The 17786-nt window shown below is 41.8% G+C and overlaps 3 protein-coding genes across 4 annotated transcripts; 2 read left to right on the top strand and 1 right to left on the bottom strand.

The window, feature by feature from the left end:
* Window positions 1-44: 44 nt before the first annotated feature.
* On the bottom strand, window positions 45-3283 carry LOC115684669 (very-long-chain aldehyde decarbonylase GL1-9-like). The gene is made up of 3 exons (XM_030609506.2): window positions 3032-3283; window positions 2164-2505; window positions 45-943 (listed from the first exon to the last, which is right to left on the bottom strand). Exons 2-3 carry the CDS (start codon window positions 2392-2394, stop codon window positions 398-400), a joined length of 777 nt encoding a protein of 258 aa, XP_030465366.1. The 5' UTR covers window positions 2395-2505; window positions 3032-3283; the 3' UTR covers window positions 45-397.
* A 717-nt stretch (window positions 3284-4000) lies between these two features.
* LOC115684666 (cleavage stimulating factor 64) lies at window positions 4001-10819 on the top strand. The gene is made up of 10 exons (XM_056308487.1): window positions 4001-4395; window positions 4660-4738; window positions 5796-5970; window positions 7351-7384; window positions 7487-7728; window positions 7812-7889; window positions 8589-8624; window positions 8707-9129; window positions 9805-10032; window positions 10318-10819. Exons 1-10 carry the CDS (start codon window positions 4365-4367, stop codon window positions 10459-10461), a joined length of 1470 nt encoding a protein of 489 aa, XP_056164462.1. The 5' UTR covers window positions 4001-4364; the 3' UTR covers window positions 10462-10819.
* A 1058-nt stretch (window positions 10820-11877) lies between these two features.
* LOC115684726 (pentatricopeptide repeat-containing protein At1g34160) lies at window positions 11878-14973 on the top strand. Of its 2 annotated transcripts, XM_056303538.1 has the most exons (3): window positions 11878-13770; window positions 14080-14249; window positions 14384-14973. In XM_056303538.1, the coding sequence occupies exon 1, from the start codon at window positions 11963-11965 to the stop codon at window positions 13685-13687; it is 1725 nt and encodes a 574-aa protein (XP_056159513.1). In that variant the 5' UTR covers window positions 11878-11962; the 3' UTR covers window positions 13688-13770; window positions 14080-14249; window positions 14384-14973. The 2 variants fall into 2 exon arrangements, with proteins under 2 accessions (XP_056159513.1, XP_056159511.1); XM_056303536.1 differs by having other exon boundaries at window positions 14080-14973.
* The last annotated feature ends 2813 nt before the right edge of the window (window positions 14974-17786 follow it).

Here is a 17786-nt window from a genome sequence, read left to right as displayed (position 1 = left end):
GTTTAGTGCAGGTAGACATCAAAGCCTTAAAAGACAAAAAAAACCAGCAACGCCACACAAAATATGCCATTGTCTAAGCAGTATGCAACCTCCTAACAATACAATGCAACAAATAAATTGTCATCCTGTTCTTTACATCGGCTTCAATGTACCTGAAAAATCTAGCACATGCGTAAAAGAAATGGATTGAACATTGAACAACAGGATAGCTACCAAAGATGGGCCACTCAACTAAGAAAATAAATACACTCAATCATCTAAAAACAAATTCACAACCTCGAAGAATTTCCCGCTAAACCCAGAGCCTTATGAGAACATCTCTGCCCAACATCCCGAGAATGAAAGCCCTCATCATGAAAATGCTTGAAATGCTGAAAAAAAAAAAATCGTCCTAGTGTCATTTGTCTTTCACCAGTTGTGCCTCAAAACCTCCTTCTGGTCGCTTTACAAGGTTGTAGGGCATGTGAGTCCCTAAGAGCTTATCCCAAATGGAGAAGAATGGCTGAGAATAGTTGTACTTAGTGCCTTGAAGCTGATGATGGACGTCGTGATAAGCAGTGTTGTTCTTGAAGAAAATATGAAATATGTTGCCAGGCAGCCACAGCCCACAGTGATCATCGACCGTTTTAATCACAGCAAAGCAAAAGAAATACACAGCAGTTCTTGCGGTCATCCCGGACACAAGGAAAGAGATTGCCCCGCCAAAAGTGTCAAGTAGGAGACCCTCGAGTGGATGATTATACAGAGCACCAATTGCGTAAGGGACAACCAGCCTATGATGCTGCGAGTGGACATGGCGGTACAAGAACTTGTTCTGATGCATATAGCGGTGCACAAAGTACTGCCACGTGTCCATGACCAGCATTGCAACTAAAAACTGCAGTATTTGGATAGGTATGGAGGGCTGAACTGTCACTCCTGATGGATTAGCTTTTGATGTCAACTGCAATCAAATGGAAACAGAATGATATTTTACGCCAAATATCAACCTCCCTGGTAACGACGATAAACATAGGCATGTATAGGTATGCAAAACAATGTCACAGAACTTGCCATTGTTACAACTGCTCAACCATGCAGTCAAACATGGATTTCCCGTTTATAATAGAAATGCTGCAAACAAGTACCAGGAATTTCGACAACATTCAGTCATACAACACAACTGCAAAGGAAAGAACTCAACTGAAATGAGGTTGATGAAAACTAGGACTTGAGTCCATCATCAGAAACACTCGATCAATGTGATATCAACCTTACGTTATTCACAAAAGGGCAACAGGGCAAGCACATGGATCTTTTGTGCAACTCCACTTAATTTCCAGCTCAGACTTATATCTAATTCTACAATTTGACAATCAGTATCAATAATTTCAGACATTATGACGTTAGTTTACATCTTCATTTCCATTAAAGGTGATCATTTCTAATGAGTGCTGGTGTATTTGCACCGTCCAGAATGGACGAGAAGGAAAGTATTAGTGCATCTGTTTCCTCTAGTCAATTCTTTAACACTTATAACTTCTAACTTAAACCATATCGTTCTTCTATGTCCTATTAACTCCATGAGATTGGTATCCTAGCGCTCTGCCAGGTGATTATTGTCAATTTTGAGCAACTACACATGATCGAACTCTTCCTCCTCCTTCCAGGAGGGCTAGTCCGACATCTTGCAGTACAGCATGTTGAAATAAACAACATAATTCTATGGTGAAAATAAGCAAATGGAAGCCAGTTTTAACTTTCATCTACATCAATCGAAAGAATCCAAAAGGCCGAGAAATCCCCCCCGCGCCCGTCCTCCCAATTAAAGAAAAACAAAAAGAAAAGAAAGGGAAAAAAGAATATTTTACAGATTAAATCTCCCCTATTGAAGGAAGCTAAAGTTTGCTAATTAGCACACATGTACACAAGTTTCTTAACCGCCCAAGAAATAATCTAAACATGTCCTCCTTCTCCAGCTCTCACGTATTCTCGACAAGGAACTTAAAGCACTAGATTCTCCTATCTGATATAAATTGATTACTGCAGCAGTCAGGTTCTCTAAAACCCAAATGCAAGCTAATAAACCATTACACAAAGACCAGAAAAATAAAAAAAACTTGTGAAATTAATTCCAAGACTTAGACAACGGCTGAAAAATGATTTTAAAATCAAAATACTAACCATAAAGAGCCCCTGAGCAACAGTTGCTTGCGCAAGTTGTTGAAGCAATACACCTTTCACAACCATTGTAAGCGGTACCGAATTCTTCTCTTCCTCCTCTTTTCTAGTATGTAACCGGTAATTGTCCAGGGGAGGCAATAGTTGATAGAATCCTGCATACACCCAATAGACCACAATTGGGGCAAATGTACCCATTGCTTCATCACTTACATACCCTTCCCAAAGTACCATCTTTTCAACAGAACCAGTCAACTCAGATAACTTCAGATCTCTTCGGAAATGCTAACACCAACACAGCTTATTGCATTCGGCAACCTAGAACTGGACAAGAAATCCGATGCCCTGCAATATATTCCGTGTTCTGTCAAATCCCCCCGCATAAAGGAACCAAGAACTGTCCCTCAATATACTTTGAAAAAACAGAAACATATCAATTGAGCAAGAGAAAAGAGGTGCCGGGCACTGTACAGGCAACGAGTCACCGACTGATAAAACTCGTGGAACTCGACGGTGACGAATTCCACAGGACAGTTCAGTTCGAGCATAGTATCAAGGATCTACATTCCACCCATTTCAGTCCCTCGACATCAACTTGGGACCACACATCTAACAAGAAAGGCAGCTACGTTTTCCCCCCCTCTTACAGCTGTTTCACTTATTCCCTTTACTAACGGACATGTTCACTTCCCCGCGACCCAACCTGACAATGTCCCGAGCTCCCACCGAAGCCAACACATTCAACACCAGAAGATAATTCCAACCTCCAGATCTAGTAAACATACCCAGGCAATCTCACTACTTCCTCATTATCTTTCCAATTCTCTGGCATCACAGATAGAAAGAGAGAGAGAGGGAGAGAGAGGTTTACCAGTTTACCCATCTTAGCACTGCACGTGGCTTCCTTCGACAGCAGGCCGACACACGATCACGAACCCACCATTGGGTCGTGAAATGTGGCGCATGAGGATGAGCGGAATGTAGCTTTCGAGATGGATCTGGGCTTCACTCCGTTCTGGGTTTCGACCGCGAGACGACGAAGAAGGGTCTGAGAAACAGAGCGAAAGATTTGATCTTGATGCGTTTCTCAGTTCAAAAACCGTGTAAGCAGAGAGAGAGAGAGAGAGAGAGAGCGCACGCCGTATTGGAGTCCATGGAATTCCGGTGGGCCATTATTTCGCATGGTCAATGAGAAGCAAGGATCTAATTTCAACCAGCATTTCTCGAAGCTCTTTAAATATTCAATTTAAGAAATTTTGGTGTTTTTCAATGCATTGTCTTACTAATAATACATGTAGTCGGTGCATAGAAAATATTCATATGCATATCTATAACATGATAACCATTACAGAAATTCATTTGACAACGTAATTTTATTTTTTTATTTATTTCTATAATAAATTTTTATATTAGAAATAGATTTGAAATAGAAATGAGAAATATTTATATTTTTTAATTTTTAATTTTTAATTTTTAGAACAGAAATAATGATAAAAACACTTTTGATCGCTCGTCACCCCCTACTATCGTGCCCGCCGTCCGCCGCCATCGGGAACAGAAATAGAATAACCTATCAAACAAATTTCGATGTTGCCGCCCGCTGGCTGTCAGTCGTCGCAATTGGAAATAGAAATTTAAAAATAACTTATCAAATGAATTTTATGTCGCTATTAATTATTATTTTTTACTCAGAAATTTGCCTAGGAAATATAAATAAAATAATCTATTTCTAACAAAAAATTGGGTCGGGAAAGAGAACGATTTTCATTTACGCCCTTGGAAGAGAATGTATACAAACTAGCATTTAATTCTGAAAACACGTCCTAAATCTCCTTTCATAAATCTCTTTGGGCCTGGCCAGGCTGGCCGCGGGGTGGTGTCGTGTGACCGAGCGAGCTAAGAGAGGAGGAGACGAGACCGCCGCGACCCAGCGCTTCTTCTCCTCCGCCGTCGCCGACTCCGATTCCTCGGCGACCAAAGCACGTCTCCGGAGCGCGCGCGCGCACACCCTTGTCGAATCCGCCGAAAGTCTCGCGACTCCGTGCTTGCCATCGGCGAATCGCATTAGGAGCGAAGGACTGACGAAGATACAGGCGAGCGAGGGCGGCGGAGGAGGAGGGAGGGAGGGAGGGAGGAGAAGGAGGAAGAAGAAGAAGATGGAGCCGAGCTTCACCTTCTCCCGCTCCCCTTGTTGTTGTTGATTCATGGCCTCTTCCCAACATCGTTGCGTTTTCGGTACTCTCTCTCTCTCTCTCTCTCTCTCTCTCTCTCCCCCTCCCTCCCTCTGTCTCTGTGCCGTCCTCCTTGCTTCGATTCATCGTGAATCGGCGAAAAAAATCGGGGCAAAATCTCGTCTTGGGGCTTCGGGAACTGCGATTTCCTCTTAAAGACGGGAAATTTTCTTCTGGGTGCGATTCTTCTTTACAGTGAATCGAGGCTTTGTGCATGGCGGTGGATTGTGTGAGTAATCGTTTGTTCTTTTTTGCGTTTTTGTTTCAGTTGGAAACATTCCCTATGACGCCACCGAGGAGCAGCTTAAAGAAATCTGTCAGGAGGTCGGCCCCGTTGTGTCTTTCAGGTGCGTATCACTTCGATAAGATTTCGGTAGTGATGAGCTTGCTCCAGTGTTCATGCTTCACTGGCAAGTTTGCTGAATTGTATAGATTTTTGTGGTGGTACTTACGGAATTTTCAATTGGCTTCTCCTGGAATGTTTATCTAGTGCCATGTGTGATGTTAAGTATTGGCGCATCCTAAATTGGGGCGTCAGTGTATTTGCTTTACTTGTGATGTGTTTTCTTGGAAAGCAAAAAAGCTACATGGGTTGGGCCGCATTCTTCTCAGATGATGCTCTGGTTGCATTTGTTTCCAAGAACAAAAAGAAGTTGGTTTTACCTTGTCAGATATTCGTTCAATTGGCCGAGAGTTCAACAATTGAAAAAGTGAAAATTTTGAATACTGAAGAAATGTCAACAGTTAAACTATTGGGAATTCAATGCAAGAATACTGCTAGAGCACTTCGCATAGCACTTTTCTGCTATCAGCAGTGTTTTTAAACCCGGACCATAACAGCCGGTTGAACTAATTGAACCGAGAACTGGACCGTGGTCCGGTACGGTTTTTATTTGATAACCAGGTTGGTGAAGAACTGGTCAAACCCGGTTTTCACCTGGTTCAACCAGTAAATCCGGTGGACCACTCACTGATTTTGACCAGTTCTTTAGACCTAAAAAAATTTGCAGGGGCGGTAACAAGGGGAACCGAACCCCTGACCCTAAGAATGTATGCCACCTTCCAAATTAACTGAGTTGGGTGCTCATTAATGAATAATCGCCTCTAATTATTTAAATCACCTTATTTAGTTGTAAATCGCGATAATGATCATTCCAGTGGTTCCACCATTTTAACCATTTGACCTGCAAATGGGAAGCTAGACCGGTTCTTCAAGCGGTCCGGGTTTAAAAACACTGGTATTAGACTAACACTTGGGCAAGTAATGAGGCATCCCAGAGGCTTAAAGTAAATTGTACTTTTTAGCTCTCCTTTCAACTCATCTTTTTTTAACATGATTGATTTCACTATCGATAAGCATTTTCACTCGAATTTGTTTGCACTATTTCTGCTCGCATGTTTCAGGTTGGTAATTGACAGAGAAACTGGAAAGCCAAAAGGTTACGGTTTCTGTGAGTACAAGGATGAGGAGACAGCTTTGAGTGCTCGTCGAAACCTTCAGGGTTATGAGATCAATGGGAGGCAACTACGGGTCGATTTCGCTGAAAATGACAAAGGATCTGATAGAAATCGGGAGCAGGTTACTGTCACTGAACTCTTGTATTTTTATATGGATACTTTCTTTTGTCAATTTTTCATCATCATGACGGCATATTGCTGGCTTGTCTCACAAGTGCAGCAGTGCATTGTAGTTTCTTTTGATGTAACCAATGGATGAGCTATTTGTAAAAGTTGTTAGTAATGAATTGAGAAATGCTGTTTATGGGTTGTGTAAAATAGTCTGATCCTCTACTAGGAATAATGTGTTTGATAATGCAGTGCAACCCCGAACATTGCATGTGCCTTTGAGTTTCATTAGACTGCTTTCTGGTTGTTTGTTTGCAGAAGTTGATTGGTTTCCTTAGTCATACTTGGTGAGGTGAAATATATCTTATTCACTATTTATAAGCTAATTCAAATATTTTTTTCCCATGTATTCCTCCTTTATGGTGTCTGAATTGTTTCCTGTTGTTATGGATTTCAGCAATTGAGATTTGGGTAATGAAAAACAAAGTTTCTCCTCTCCTCTATTGAGGATAAGATTGGAGAAATTCATGTATGGTGGTTTGGATATGTATATGATAGCTTTATGGTGTCTGAATTGTTTTCTGTAATAAGGATGTTGTTATGGGGTGGGAGTTGGAAGGGGTTTCAGCAATTGAGATTTTGGTAATCAAAAAATAAATATTCTCCTTCTTTTCTTCAAGGTTAAGATGGGGGAAACTCATTAATGGTGATTTGGATAGGTAAATGATGGCTTTACACGATCTAGTAGGAAGATGAAATTTTTCGGTGGCGACACAGGTTAAAAAGGACTATGAGTTCTTCTTTCTTTTATCACTTAGGAGACCCTGGGATAAAGTTGAGCATCCACAAGATACATAGATGTATAATCAGGCAAAAATGAAGTTCTTCTTTGCTATTTCGTACTATTTTTTGGATTCTTTTCTGCATGTTGACTTATCTTTGTTGGCTTCCTTGTTTTATTCAGGATGAATTTAGAGATGCTTCGTCTGTTATGTGTGATAAAGGATTAAGACACTAGTGTTAACTGAAAGCATTGTACAGAAAGGAAGTAGGGCCAGTCTTTGAACTAAGTTTTAGAAAATACTGATTTTATGCGGGGCAATAACCTTGATATGAATTTTGAAAAGAAAATGATATGGCATTGTCCTCAAGTATCATGGACTTCACCGGGGTTGTAGAACCCTTTTCTGGGTTCTCTTTACTGTCTTAGTTGGCTGACTTGGTAAATGATGTAAACAAAATATTGATGCAGAAAAAAAGACAAAAAAAGTCATTCTATTGTATCTCATCTCCATGGCTCCCTCCACACCCCCTCATTGACTTGACCGTGTTGGTTGTTTTGTATAAATTTTTGTGGAGTACGAAGATTATCTGTTAATGGCTTTTCTTTCAGGGCCGCGGTGGGCCTGGATTGTCTTCAAGTACTGGTCAGTTACCTCCGTTCTACGAGCTATTTTGGTTCAGTCATCTTAGGCTACCTAAATAAAATCTTAAATAGATCCCTTTTACCCACCAATGTCTGGATACAGATCCTCCAAGGCAAGTCGGGGGCCCTGCCATTCATGGAGAGTCTGTTAATCAGCCCATTGGTCTCCATATTGCTATAACTGCCGCAGCAGCCATGGCAGGAGCTCTTGGTGGTGCCCAGGCCAGCGTGCTGCCAAATCAAAATGGTCTTCAGAGTCAATCAGCTCTAGCAAATGATCCATTAACCCTTCACCTGGCCAAAATGTCAAGGAGCCAACTTACTGAAGTTATATCTGAGCTGAAAGTAAGCACATTGCAGAAAAGCTGATCATTTTCTCTTTGTTTGATCATGGATTGGCCCATCATAAACTTCTGTTTTGATTGTAGGCAATGGCTACTCGTGGCAAGGAATCTGCAAGGCAGCTGCTGCTATCAAAACCACAATTGTGTAAAGCTCTATTTCAGGTACTTGTCAGCATTTAGAAATCTCCTCTCCTATCATAGTCTATACCATAGAATCTCTAGAATGGAGTTCTTATTCTGGTCGTTCTTTTCTATGATGGCTTCATCCACACACGAAATCTTTTCCAGGGCCTACTTTAGAACCTTTTATATGCCTGGGAGTTCTTATTCTCACTTTCATCCTATTTATGACGAATCTTGAAAGAGTTCTTTTAGGGTTCTTCCAATTTCACTACTTTATTAACACTGATTATGCTGTATCTTTATTGATCCCTGTTCGCGAGAAACAGAGGTGCTATGGTACCAAAAATTACATTTTTTGTGGAAAAAGAGACATGAGCTTGGCAGATGAAAAGTTTGGTTGACACTTTTATTACTCTTACTGGCCTTAGATACTTTTTTACAATATTGAGAGTTCTAACATGTTCCGGCCTCAGGTTATCCTGTTTACAGTTTCAATATTTTTTCGTAGGAGAAGTTAAACCTACATATTTTGTTTTTTTTTTTCCTTTTTGTAAATGACATGTTGATTGTGTATAAAAGGGATTATTGAAGTTCTAGCATTGCCTATTGCCATTGTTCACAGCCGGTTTATTATGATGTGCTTCTGTCAATATTGATGCGCTGTTTTGTCACCTGATTACTGGTCGTCCTGAGTTATCAATATTGATTTACTGTTTTTTTGGGAGGGGACTCATGTAGGCAGAAATAATGCTTGGATTGGTGACTCCACAAACGGTTAGTTTCTTACCCGCTTTCTTGTTGGGGGTTAGTTCATGTTATTATATGTCAAAGTGAGCATCTTGTTTGAAATTTGCAGTTGCATATGCCAAATATTAGGCAGGGTCCTTCTCAACCTTCAGAGCCTTCAGTCAGAGATGGTCATATGATTCAGCAGCAAGCAATTCCAAAACCTTCTGGGCTACCCCCACTTGGACAGAGGATGCAACAACCTGGATTGATGCCCAAACTGCAGCATGGTCAAGTTTCTTCGGTGTCTCAAAGTTCTCATGCACAAAACCAAATATCTGGGCCATCACAACTCGTGATGCAACCTCAAATCCAAGTTCCACAAGTTAACTACCCACAGGGGATGTTCACAGCGTCAGGAGCTTCCGCCAGCTTACCTATCACAGCACGAGGTCCTGTGCCGACTGCTGCTTCTGTTACTCAGCAAATGCACTCCTTGTCATCTCAACAACCAAGACTGGTTGGCGGTGCAGATTTAGCTCATAACTTTCAGGTGGGTCTTTCAAATGCAGCTAGGATTCCTTCTATTTTGCCTCATCCTTCCACATCAGATGTCGGGGATCAGGTTTTAAAACATTTGCTGTTTCCAAAATCACAAATATAGAGAATCTGTTGATGAATACTGTTAGTTGAATCAAGGAAACTTTCTGTGTTTTTGAGGCCGAGACTTTTTTTTTCCCTCTACCGGCATTGTAGAAGAACTGATAAATGGAATTTGGGCAGTTATAATGGGCATTTGGTGAGCACAGAGTACGATTCCGGAGTCTGCTGTGATTTATTTGTTAAGAGTGTGGATAATTAAATCTATCAAATATTACAAAATTTCGAGGAGACAAGATATAATGTTGGACTATCATATCGTGTATGACAATTCTGTGCGTACTACTTCTCCGTTGATCTACACATTGCAGTTTAGCAAGTGGCAAAACTTTTAATAGGTCAAGTTATTTTTTGTTAACATGCCATGCATATTGCATAGAAACTTTGAAGTGCTTGAAGAATCTTTTGATCCTGTCATAAATCAAACCTTGCGAATTCTTCTAATTCTTTGCTTTTGCAGAAAAAGAACTGCTTTGACATGTTATTAGTTTCTCTTTTATAGAAAGGTGAATCTTATCATTTCTTTGGATGAGCAATTTCTTCTGTCTAATGTCCTTTGAAATAACAGCCTGGCCCCTCAATATCATCAGGCATTTCAGGTAGAATGGGCGGTGAGCTTTCAGAACTAAGCAATCACCCTTCTAAGCGGATGAGATTAGAAGATGTCACGGCCAGCTCTTTCCCTTTGGGGGGTCCGAATAATACTGTGGTACCTGGGGCACCTCACTTTGGTCCAGTTTCTCTTAATCCGGCTCCCCAAATGGAACTGCAGCATCCTGAAAGGCAAGCATCTCAGGTAATTTCTTTTTGATGATACTTGCAGAAGTTCAATGGGTTGAGCAATGCAACTTTAAACTGTCATCTGGTGGCACCTTCCAAGACAAAATTTTCTAGTTTGAGATTTATAACTGAAACAAATTGTAAATATGCATGGAAAGGTTTCTAGTTTCAATTCTGACATGGGATTTTTTTGTTCATATTTTCCCGTGCGTTCCTGATTCTCTGTGCTCTGAAGCTTAATAGAGGATATTGAACTGAATGAGGTCCTATCTGCGTGATTCTTTTGTTTTTCCAATGACAGGCTTCGTCAGATGTTGAGTCTGTTTTGCTTCAGCAAGTCATGAGCTTAACGGCAGAACAGTTGAGTTCTCTGCCGCCGGAACAGAGGGAACAAGTGATTCAACTTCAACAAATGCTTCAGCGTGATCAGAGCCAGGCTACCTAGTTTGCGCGGCGACAGCTCAAACGATGGCTTTCACATGAGGCACCTAAATTTTGCTCTGGGGAGGCAATAAGCTCGTGAATCCTACATTCAAAGTTCAGGAATTGTCATACGAAAATAACTTGTGAAGAGGTTCGGCCTACCTGCAGTATGCATGACTGCGACTGCACCCTTGTAACGTTAAAAGTACACGATCGGCATACTGAATACAAGCAGGAAAATTTTGTAACTTCCATGATTTTCAGGAAACCCTTTTTTACTTCAGGTGCCTCTTCTTGCATCTGGCCTGTTTATTGGTGAAAACTATGAGCATTGCGGAGTTGGTCAATAAGAAGAATAAGACTTGTGGTCTTTCTTTGTACTTGGATCTGCTTGCTAGGGGACTATTATGATGTCGTGGTTCTTCGTTTGCCGGTGCCCTCTGGACAAATGCACTACTTTTTCGTATTATGAGTGATCAATATCTTTGAAAATCGAGACATTTTGTTCATCAAGGATGGTCGACAAGCGCATCGAAAAAAGCGATTTTCGTAAGATCATAATGTTGCAGGAGCGGTATAATTCTATTAGCTTCTGTTTTCAAAAACACATTCATACGGAATGTTACTCTGCCTCGATCAATCACTAATAGCTTGTTTGGTAACATTTCTATTTTTTTATTTTTTTGTTCTCCGAAATAGAAAAAAAGCAGAATTTCGTTTGGTAAAGTTAGTTAATTTTTTGAACAGAAACAAAAAGTAAAAAAAAATCTTTTTATTTCTAAAACAAGATCATTTTCTTTTTATCCTTCCTTCTTCTTCCTCCTCTAGCTCGTCACCAGGCCTCGACGATGGCCGGCGAGGCCTAGTGACCGGCTACAAATGAGGGTCGGCGAGGCTTGACCTCACCTAGCCACCGCGAGGATAGCCTCGCCATGGCCAACTCAGCCTTGCCAGGGTCCGGCGTGGCTCGCCCAAGGCCAACGAGGTTGACCTCGCCAGCCCTTGTTGTTGGCCGGTCACCAGCCATCGCCGAGGCCCGACGACCAGCCAGAAGAGGAAGAAGGGAGGAAAAATAGAAAAGGAAAAAAATTTTAAAAATTTAGAAAAATCTTAGAAAATTATTAAAAAACTAAAAAAAATTCCCACATCACAAATTTTTTTTAAGCTCGCGCTAAACGCTTTTCTGTTCTTTTTTTGCACTCACCAAACACGTTCTTCTGAAACACTCGTCCAAGAAATAAAAATAGAAAAAAAACTATTTTTAAAAAGAAATTATTCCGTGAAACAGAAATGCTGAACACATCCCAAATTTTTTAAGAAAGTCACTTTTCTTTATAGAAGAATTTAGTAATTACTTGAAAAAAAATTACTAGTTACTTACTGCAAATGCTCACTTTTTCCAAATGTAAAACGTGTAGTGTAAGTTACACTGGCACCATGCTTCCCGTCCGTGAAAGCCGTGGTTTTTGAGCAAGCTCACGCAAGGCAAAGGCAAAGGCAAAGGCAAAGGCAAAGGCAAAGGCATGCGCTCGTTGGACTCGCTGCTCCAGAGGTGCACCTCCCTCTCCCGCATCAAGCAGCTCCAAGCCCATCTCTTGGTCACCGGCCAGTTCCAGTCCACCACCGCCCGCACGAGGCTCGTCGAGCTCTGCGCCATTTCGCCCTCCGGCGACCTCTCCTTCGCCACCCGCGTCTTCCGCCTCATCCGCCTCCCCTCCACGAACGACTTCAACGCCGTCCTCCGGGGCATCGCCCTGAGCCCCGAACCTGCCGAGGCCGTCCCTTGGTACCGCTCCATGCTGCGCGGCTCGCGCAGGGTCGACGCGCTCTCCTGCTCCTTCGCGTTGAAGGCCTGCGCGCGCGCTCTCGCCGTCCCCGAGGCGCTTCAGCTGCATTCCCAGGTGGTGCGTTTCGGGTTTTGCGCGGACGTGCTGCTGCGGACGACGCTGCTCGATGTGTACGCCAAGGGCGGCCATCTTGATTCTGCGGAGAAGGTGTTCGATGAAATGCCCGTGAGAGATATTGCCGCATGGAACGCGTTGATTTCCGGGCTGGCTCAGGGCCACCGACCCACTGAGGCTATATCTTTGTATAAGAGGATGAAAGAGGAAGGCTTGAAGCCTAATGAAGTGACGGTCATCGGTGCTCTTTCCGCGTGCTCGCAGCTGGGAGCCACGCGAGAAGGCGGAAGGGTTCATGACTATATAAGGGAGGAGAAGCTTGATCAGAACGTCCAAGTTTGCAACGTTGTTATTGACATGTATGCCAAATGTGGGTTTGTCGATAAAGCTTATGAGGTTTTTGATGGTATGAGGTCCAGGAAGGGTCTTGTCACATGGAATACCATGATCATGGCATTTGCGATGCAGGGTGATGGATATAAAGCCATTGAGCTTTTCAAGCAGATGGGTCAAGCTGGGGTTGAACCCGATGCGGTATCATTCCTTGCTGCTTTATGTGCGTGCAACCATGCGGGATTGGTGGAAGAGGGGGTTAGGTTGTTTGATTCAATGAAGGAATGTGGAGTAGTTCCAAATGTGAAGCATTACGGTACAGTCGTTGATTTGTTGGGCCGAGCTGGACGAATTAGAAATGCATATGATATTATAACATCTATGCCGATGATGCCAGATGTGGTATTCTGGCAGAGTTTGCTTGGTGCTTGCAAAACTTATGGAAATGTGGAGATGGCGGAGATTGCCTCACGGCACCTTCTAGAAATGGGGTCCAACGGTTGTGGTGACTTTGTGCTATTGTCCAATATCTATGCAGCTCGTGCAAGGTGGGATGATGTTGGTAGGGTGAGAGAAGCTATGAAAAGTAGGGACATAAAAAAGGTGCCTGGTTTTAGCTATATTGAAGTGGATGGTAAGATACACAAGTTCAACAATGGAGACCAAGGCCATGAAAATTGGCAAGAGATATATAGGAAGCTAGAGGAGATTAGGTTCAAGATTACAGATCATGGATATGTGGCGGGGACTGATTTTGTGTTGCATGACATTGGTGATGAGGAGAAAGAGATTGCCATATGTTATCATAGTGAAAAACTGGCTGTTGCTTTTGGTTTAATTAGTACAGCTGAGGGGACCCCTCTTCAAGTTATAAAGAACCTAAGAATATGTGGGGATTGTCATACTGTGATAAAGCTTATCTCGAAGATATACAATAGGGAAATCATTGTGCGAGATCGTTCCAGATTTCACAGATTCACAGAGGGATCTTGTTCTTGCAGAGACTACTGGTGAAACTGATTTGCAGGAGTAGTCAAACTTGAATTCGTATTACACAGTTAATTGCCACAGCATCCGGTGAAAGATTGAGGGAACAGGTAACAAATTAAATACACTCCATGTATTTCTTTCTACTAGTACACATTGCAGTTTACATGTTAAAGGGGAGAAATAATGTCATAAAACAGTTTGAATCCTGGATGACAGTGATGTCATTATGAATCAGTTTGTTGTTGTGCGGGAAGAGTTTTTGGTCAGTAAAATTGAGGCTGACCAAAATCCTTAATATGAGAAAGCTTGATTAGGCTGTTTATTCAGCATAGGATTGATAATCAAGCCTCCACCTTTCTCTAGTTTAATTGTGGGCACCCTCTTGAATCTTTGCTCAAGCATATTTTAGGTGACAGGCTATGTTTCATGAATTTCCAATCCAAGCTCGAGTTTCAGCAATTATACGGGATTCAACCTGGTATTGGCCTTGTCATGCAATGGCTGACTTCTAGTGGACATTCAAGCTGCAATTTGTGGCGCCTTATTCCCATCACATTAAAGCTCATCTGGAAGTCGTCCAAGAATGGTCTATTTTCAGTTGCTCGTGTTTGGACTTCTTTGCAATCAAAGTCATGAAAGGTATCATGGCACAAAACTCATTTGGTTTCTGACTTCTATTCCAGAACATTGTTTTGTTTCTTGGATGGCTATATTCAACAGATTGCCTACTAAGGACAGATTGGCTTGATGGGGGCATCTCCGTCTCTCGGTCATGATACTTTCTCCTGGTATCGATGAATCGAGAGACCATTTGTCCTTTGACTGTTCAGTTTCCCGGGAGATATGGGGCAGGCTTCTACAACCGAGCAGAATTTCATGTGAGATCGGAAACTGGAGCGACTAGCTTTCTCGTGCTAGTCAACATCTTCAAAGGGAAGTCCTTAGAATGTTTGATTTTGAAGATTGCTTGCAATTCATGAATTTATAACATTTGGAGGGCTAGAAATTTGGCTTTGCATTAGAGCAAGTTTTGTTGGCTGATTCCATTTATAAGATGGTTGTCGTGGATGTTAGACATTTCACTGGCTAAAGTCCCTTCCCAAAGCTCTGCCAAACGCAGCATATTTAGAGTTTACTTGGCCATTAGAGCAACAAAAATCCCCTTTCGAAATTGATTTGTCGTGACTGAGGAATTTTCTAGGGGTATGGGTTGACTGCCCATATTCGGTAGCAGGAGTGGCTACCCTGCTTTATAGTTTTTGTGCAAAGAAATGTACTCGATCATTCAAAAAGAAAGATGTTGATTACTTCCTTTTTGCTCCCACTCTCCCACAGTCATCTGCTAATGATTATCCATTCATTAATGAGCTACATGGTCACTCACAATGACCTTTTAATAGTTAGTTTCCTACTATTTATCTCTAAACAATATAATCTAAGATTATGATAACATGCACCTTAACTTATGTTTATTTTTTGGTTGACAAATGCATAATAGGCATGACCTTTATGAACGAAATAATTTGTCATGACAACCAAATGAATAGAGCTTTAAAATTTGTGTCATTTCCGAATCATTCCACTTCTTTTCGCTATGTAATCTCCCTCGCCTTATACGTTCTAAATCTATTTGATTAAGCATCCCCATGAGCTATCTCTAATCTTTTAAGAACAAGAAGATCGAACGAAGTAGATGTTACTGTGACATCTTTAGACATTACTTATCAAAGGGAGGAAAACCCTCCCCTTATGAAGTGATTGACCTTGGCAAGCTTAGCTACCATGCCTTGGGCGAAGCCCAATGTGTGCTTGCATTTTGCAGTCACTTTTTGCAATTCGTGGCTATTCTCGTCGGCATTAAGACTTCATCATATAGCATGCTAAACGATTAACTTATAGTGACTTGTGCAAATTCCTGCCAATACCAAGTGAACGAATTGTATTGTCATATTCGATAATGAAAAGGTAAAAAGGGACAACTAACGTCGACGCGCTCCCTGCACATCAACATAGGAGCTCCACACCTCAATTCGAAAGTTTGATTTGCTCAATAACTATTAGTCATTGAAGTGAGCTCGTCGATACTACATCATTGGATGTGAGTTGGGACAAAGTTATAATTATTTTACGCCTGGCACATAAGCCAAATCTACGATACATATGAATTGGATTGTCTAATACGATTTCGAGCTATAACAATGGGGCTGCAAATCACATGGAAGTAAGTGTGCATTGATACGGTCAACTAGGTCACTGGTGGATTCTCATCACATACATTGTAAGGGCACAGCAGAAGTCCAACCTCTTCACCAGGAGAAATTGCCAAGAGCAAGCCCAAATTCGAGCCCGTCATCACATTGAATTGGACTCACCTCCACTCAAAATTAGGATATATATTACTTGCTTTATATCATACCGATCTTTGATGTGAGACTTTTTTACACAATTTTCATGTGCATATCAACAATCTCCCCCTTCGTGTTGTCATGAGATTCCTTCTTCAAGATATTCACCTCATCAAGGGAGATGGCCAAGAGAAAGCCTGAGTTCGAGTTAGTTAACAGATCCAGTTGGATTTATCTTCATTTAAAAGTTTAAACTAATGAGTCATGGGTCAACTATCATATACTAATTGTTTTATACCACATCAATTATCCAATTAAGGACTTTCTAACACAACTCACTTGCGCATATCAATTACATTTGAGTGAATTTCTATTCGGGGTTCATGTTTCCCACTAGTGATGTAAATTGGCCGTGTCCGGCCATCACTCGTGCAGTTGGGTTGGGCTTCGCTTGGACAGCTTTTTTGAAGAAACTTTCAAGGGAAAATGGGCTTGAAATGTCCATGACTAAATGGTTGCCAGGGAGATTCGGTCATTCTTCTCTCACCTCTTAATATTGTTCCTGATTATTGGCGGTTTGGCATTCCTCTATTCTAATCTTCTCTGCATCATAAGAGGTCAATGGTCGTTTAGGATGGTTCATATATATATATATATACCAGAAAGAACTGGACGCCCATGTCATTGATGCTCATACACTGGTACCCAGCATTTCCTCATTTACATGACTTCACTAACATAAGAGAAATCTATACCCTTTCTGGCATAAGGAATTGAAATGTAAAACCATAGAGGATGAGTTAAAGGTAAAGGGTGTGCAGTTTTGTGAAAATGTTTACACACACCCACATGTTCCAGTGATAGACTGGCGAGAAAGTTCGGGATATCCAAGAAAGCTCGTGGTTTACGCAGAAAGCGAAAACCGAACTTTGACTGAGTCGTTTGAATATGAAATGGCTTGTACTTACTTAGAGGTGTTGGAAACTAATTAAGCCCCCACCTTACACCTATGTCATAGATACAAGTGTTTTTAGAGGACCGATCTGACCTTACATGACCGCCCTTAAATTGCCACATTGGTACGGACTACCGACCTCATCGACGGGCCTTTTTTCTTTTTCTCAAGATTCTTCCTCGATGCTCTAAAGAGTCGCCTACCTAAGTCATGACCATATACCTATTCTGAAGCAGTTAATGCACCTCCTGTCTCGATGGGTGCATGTGACTGTGTGCATGCGTGCTCGAGATCGAGGGAGGAAGAGAGAGATGAGGAATGCATGTTCCGGAGGGTAGCTTTCGACTTTCGGAGAACTACTCCAAATATTGATGGGTAGGACTGCACGTGACAAGCCTCTCTCTCTCTGCAAAAAGAAAGAGATAAAAAGAAAAAGGAGAGAAATCTTCGTCCAATCGAAGAAAGCAAATTTGGTGGCGCCTGGATCACTACGCACGAGAGAGATTTAGGCACTTGTCGAGCTCTTCCGCCTCTTTACCTACTTCCGTTCGGATTAACACGTGACAGTTTACGTTTCTGTTTGCTCCTTAGCCTACCACCACGCCCTCACCTACGCACACTGCCTTGTTTGACGCAGCTCTTCCAAAGGCATGACAGTGACCTCCGTCTGGCACGGGGGTAACTCGTTGTTTGCTGAAAACGTGGACGTACAAATATGACCCGAATATCCAAATTACCGATCAAAGTTTCAAGGCTTTTGGATGAATGCCAGATTTAATATTAAGATATTTTAACGTATGAGATTTTGTGAAATCCCTACCAA

This window comes from Syzygium oleosum, unplaced genomic scaffold (assembly GCF_021117445.2).
Source record: "Syzygium oleosum isolate NSW1041296 unplaced genomic scaffold, Sole_v2.1 Sole_v2.02, whole genome shotgun sequence".
NCBI lineage: Eukaryota > Viridiplantae > Streptophyta > Magnoliopsida > Myrtales > Myrtaceae > Syzygium > Syzygium oleosum.
Note: the sequence above shows the minus strand (reverse complement) of the source record. Positions and strands in the feature narration are given on the sequence as shown.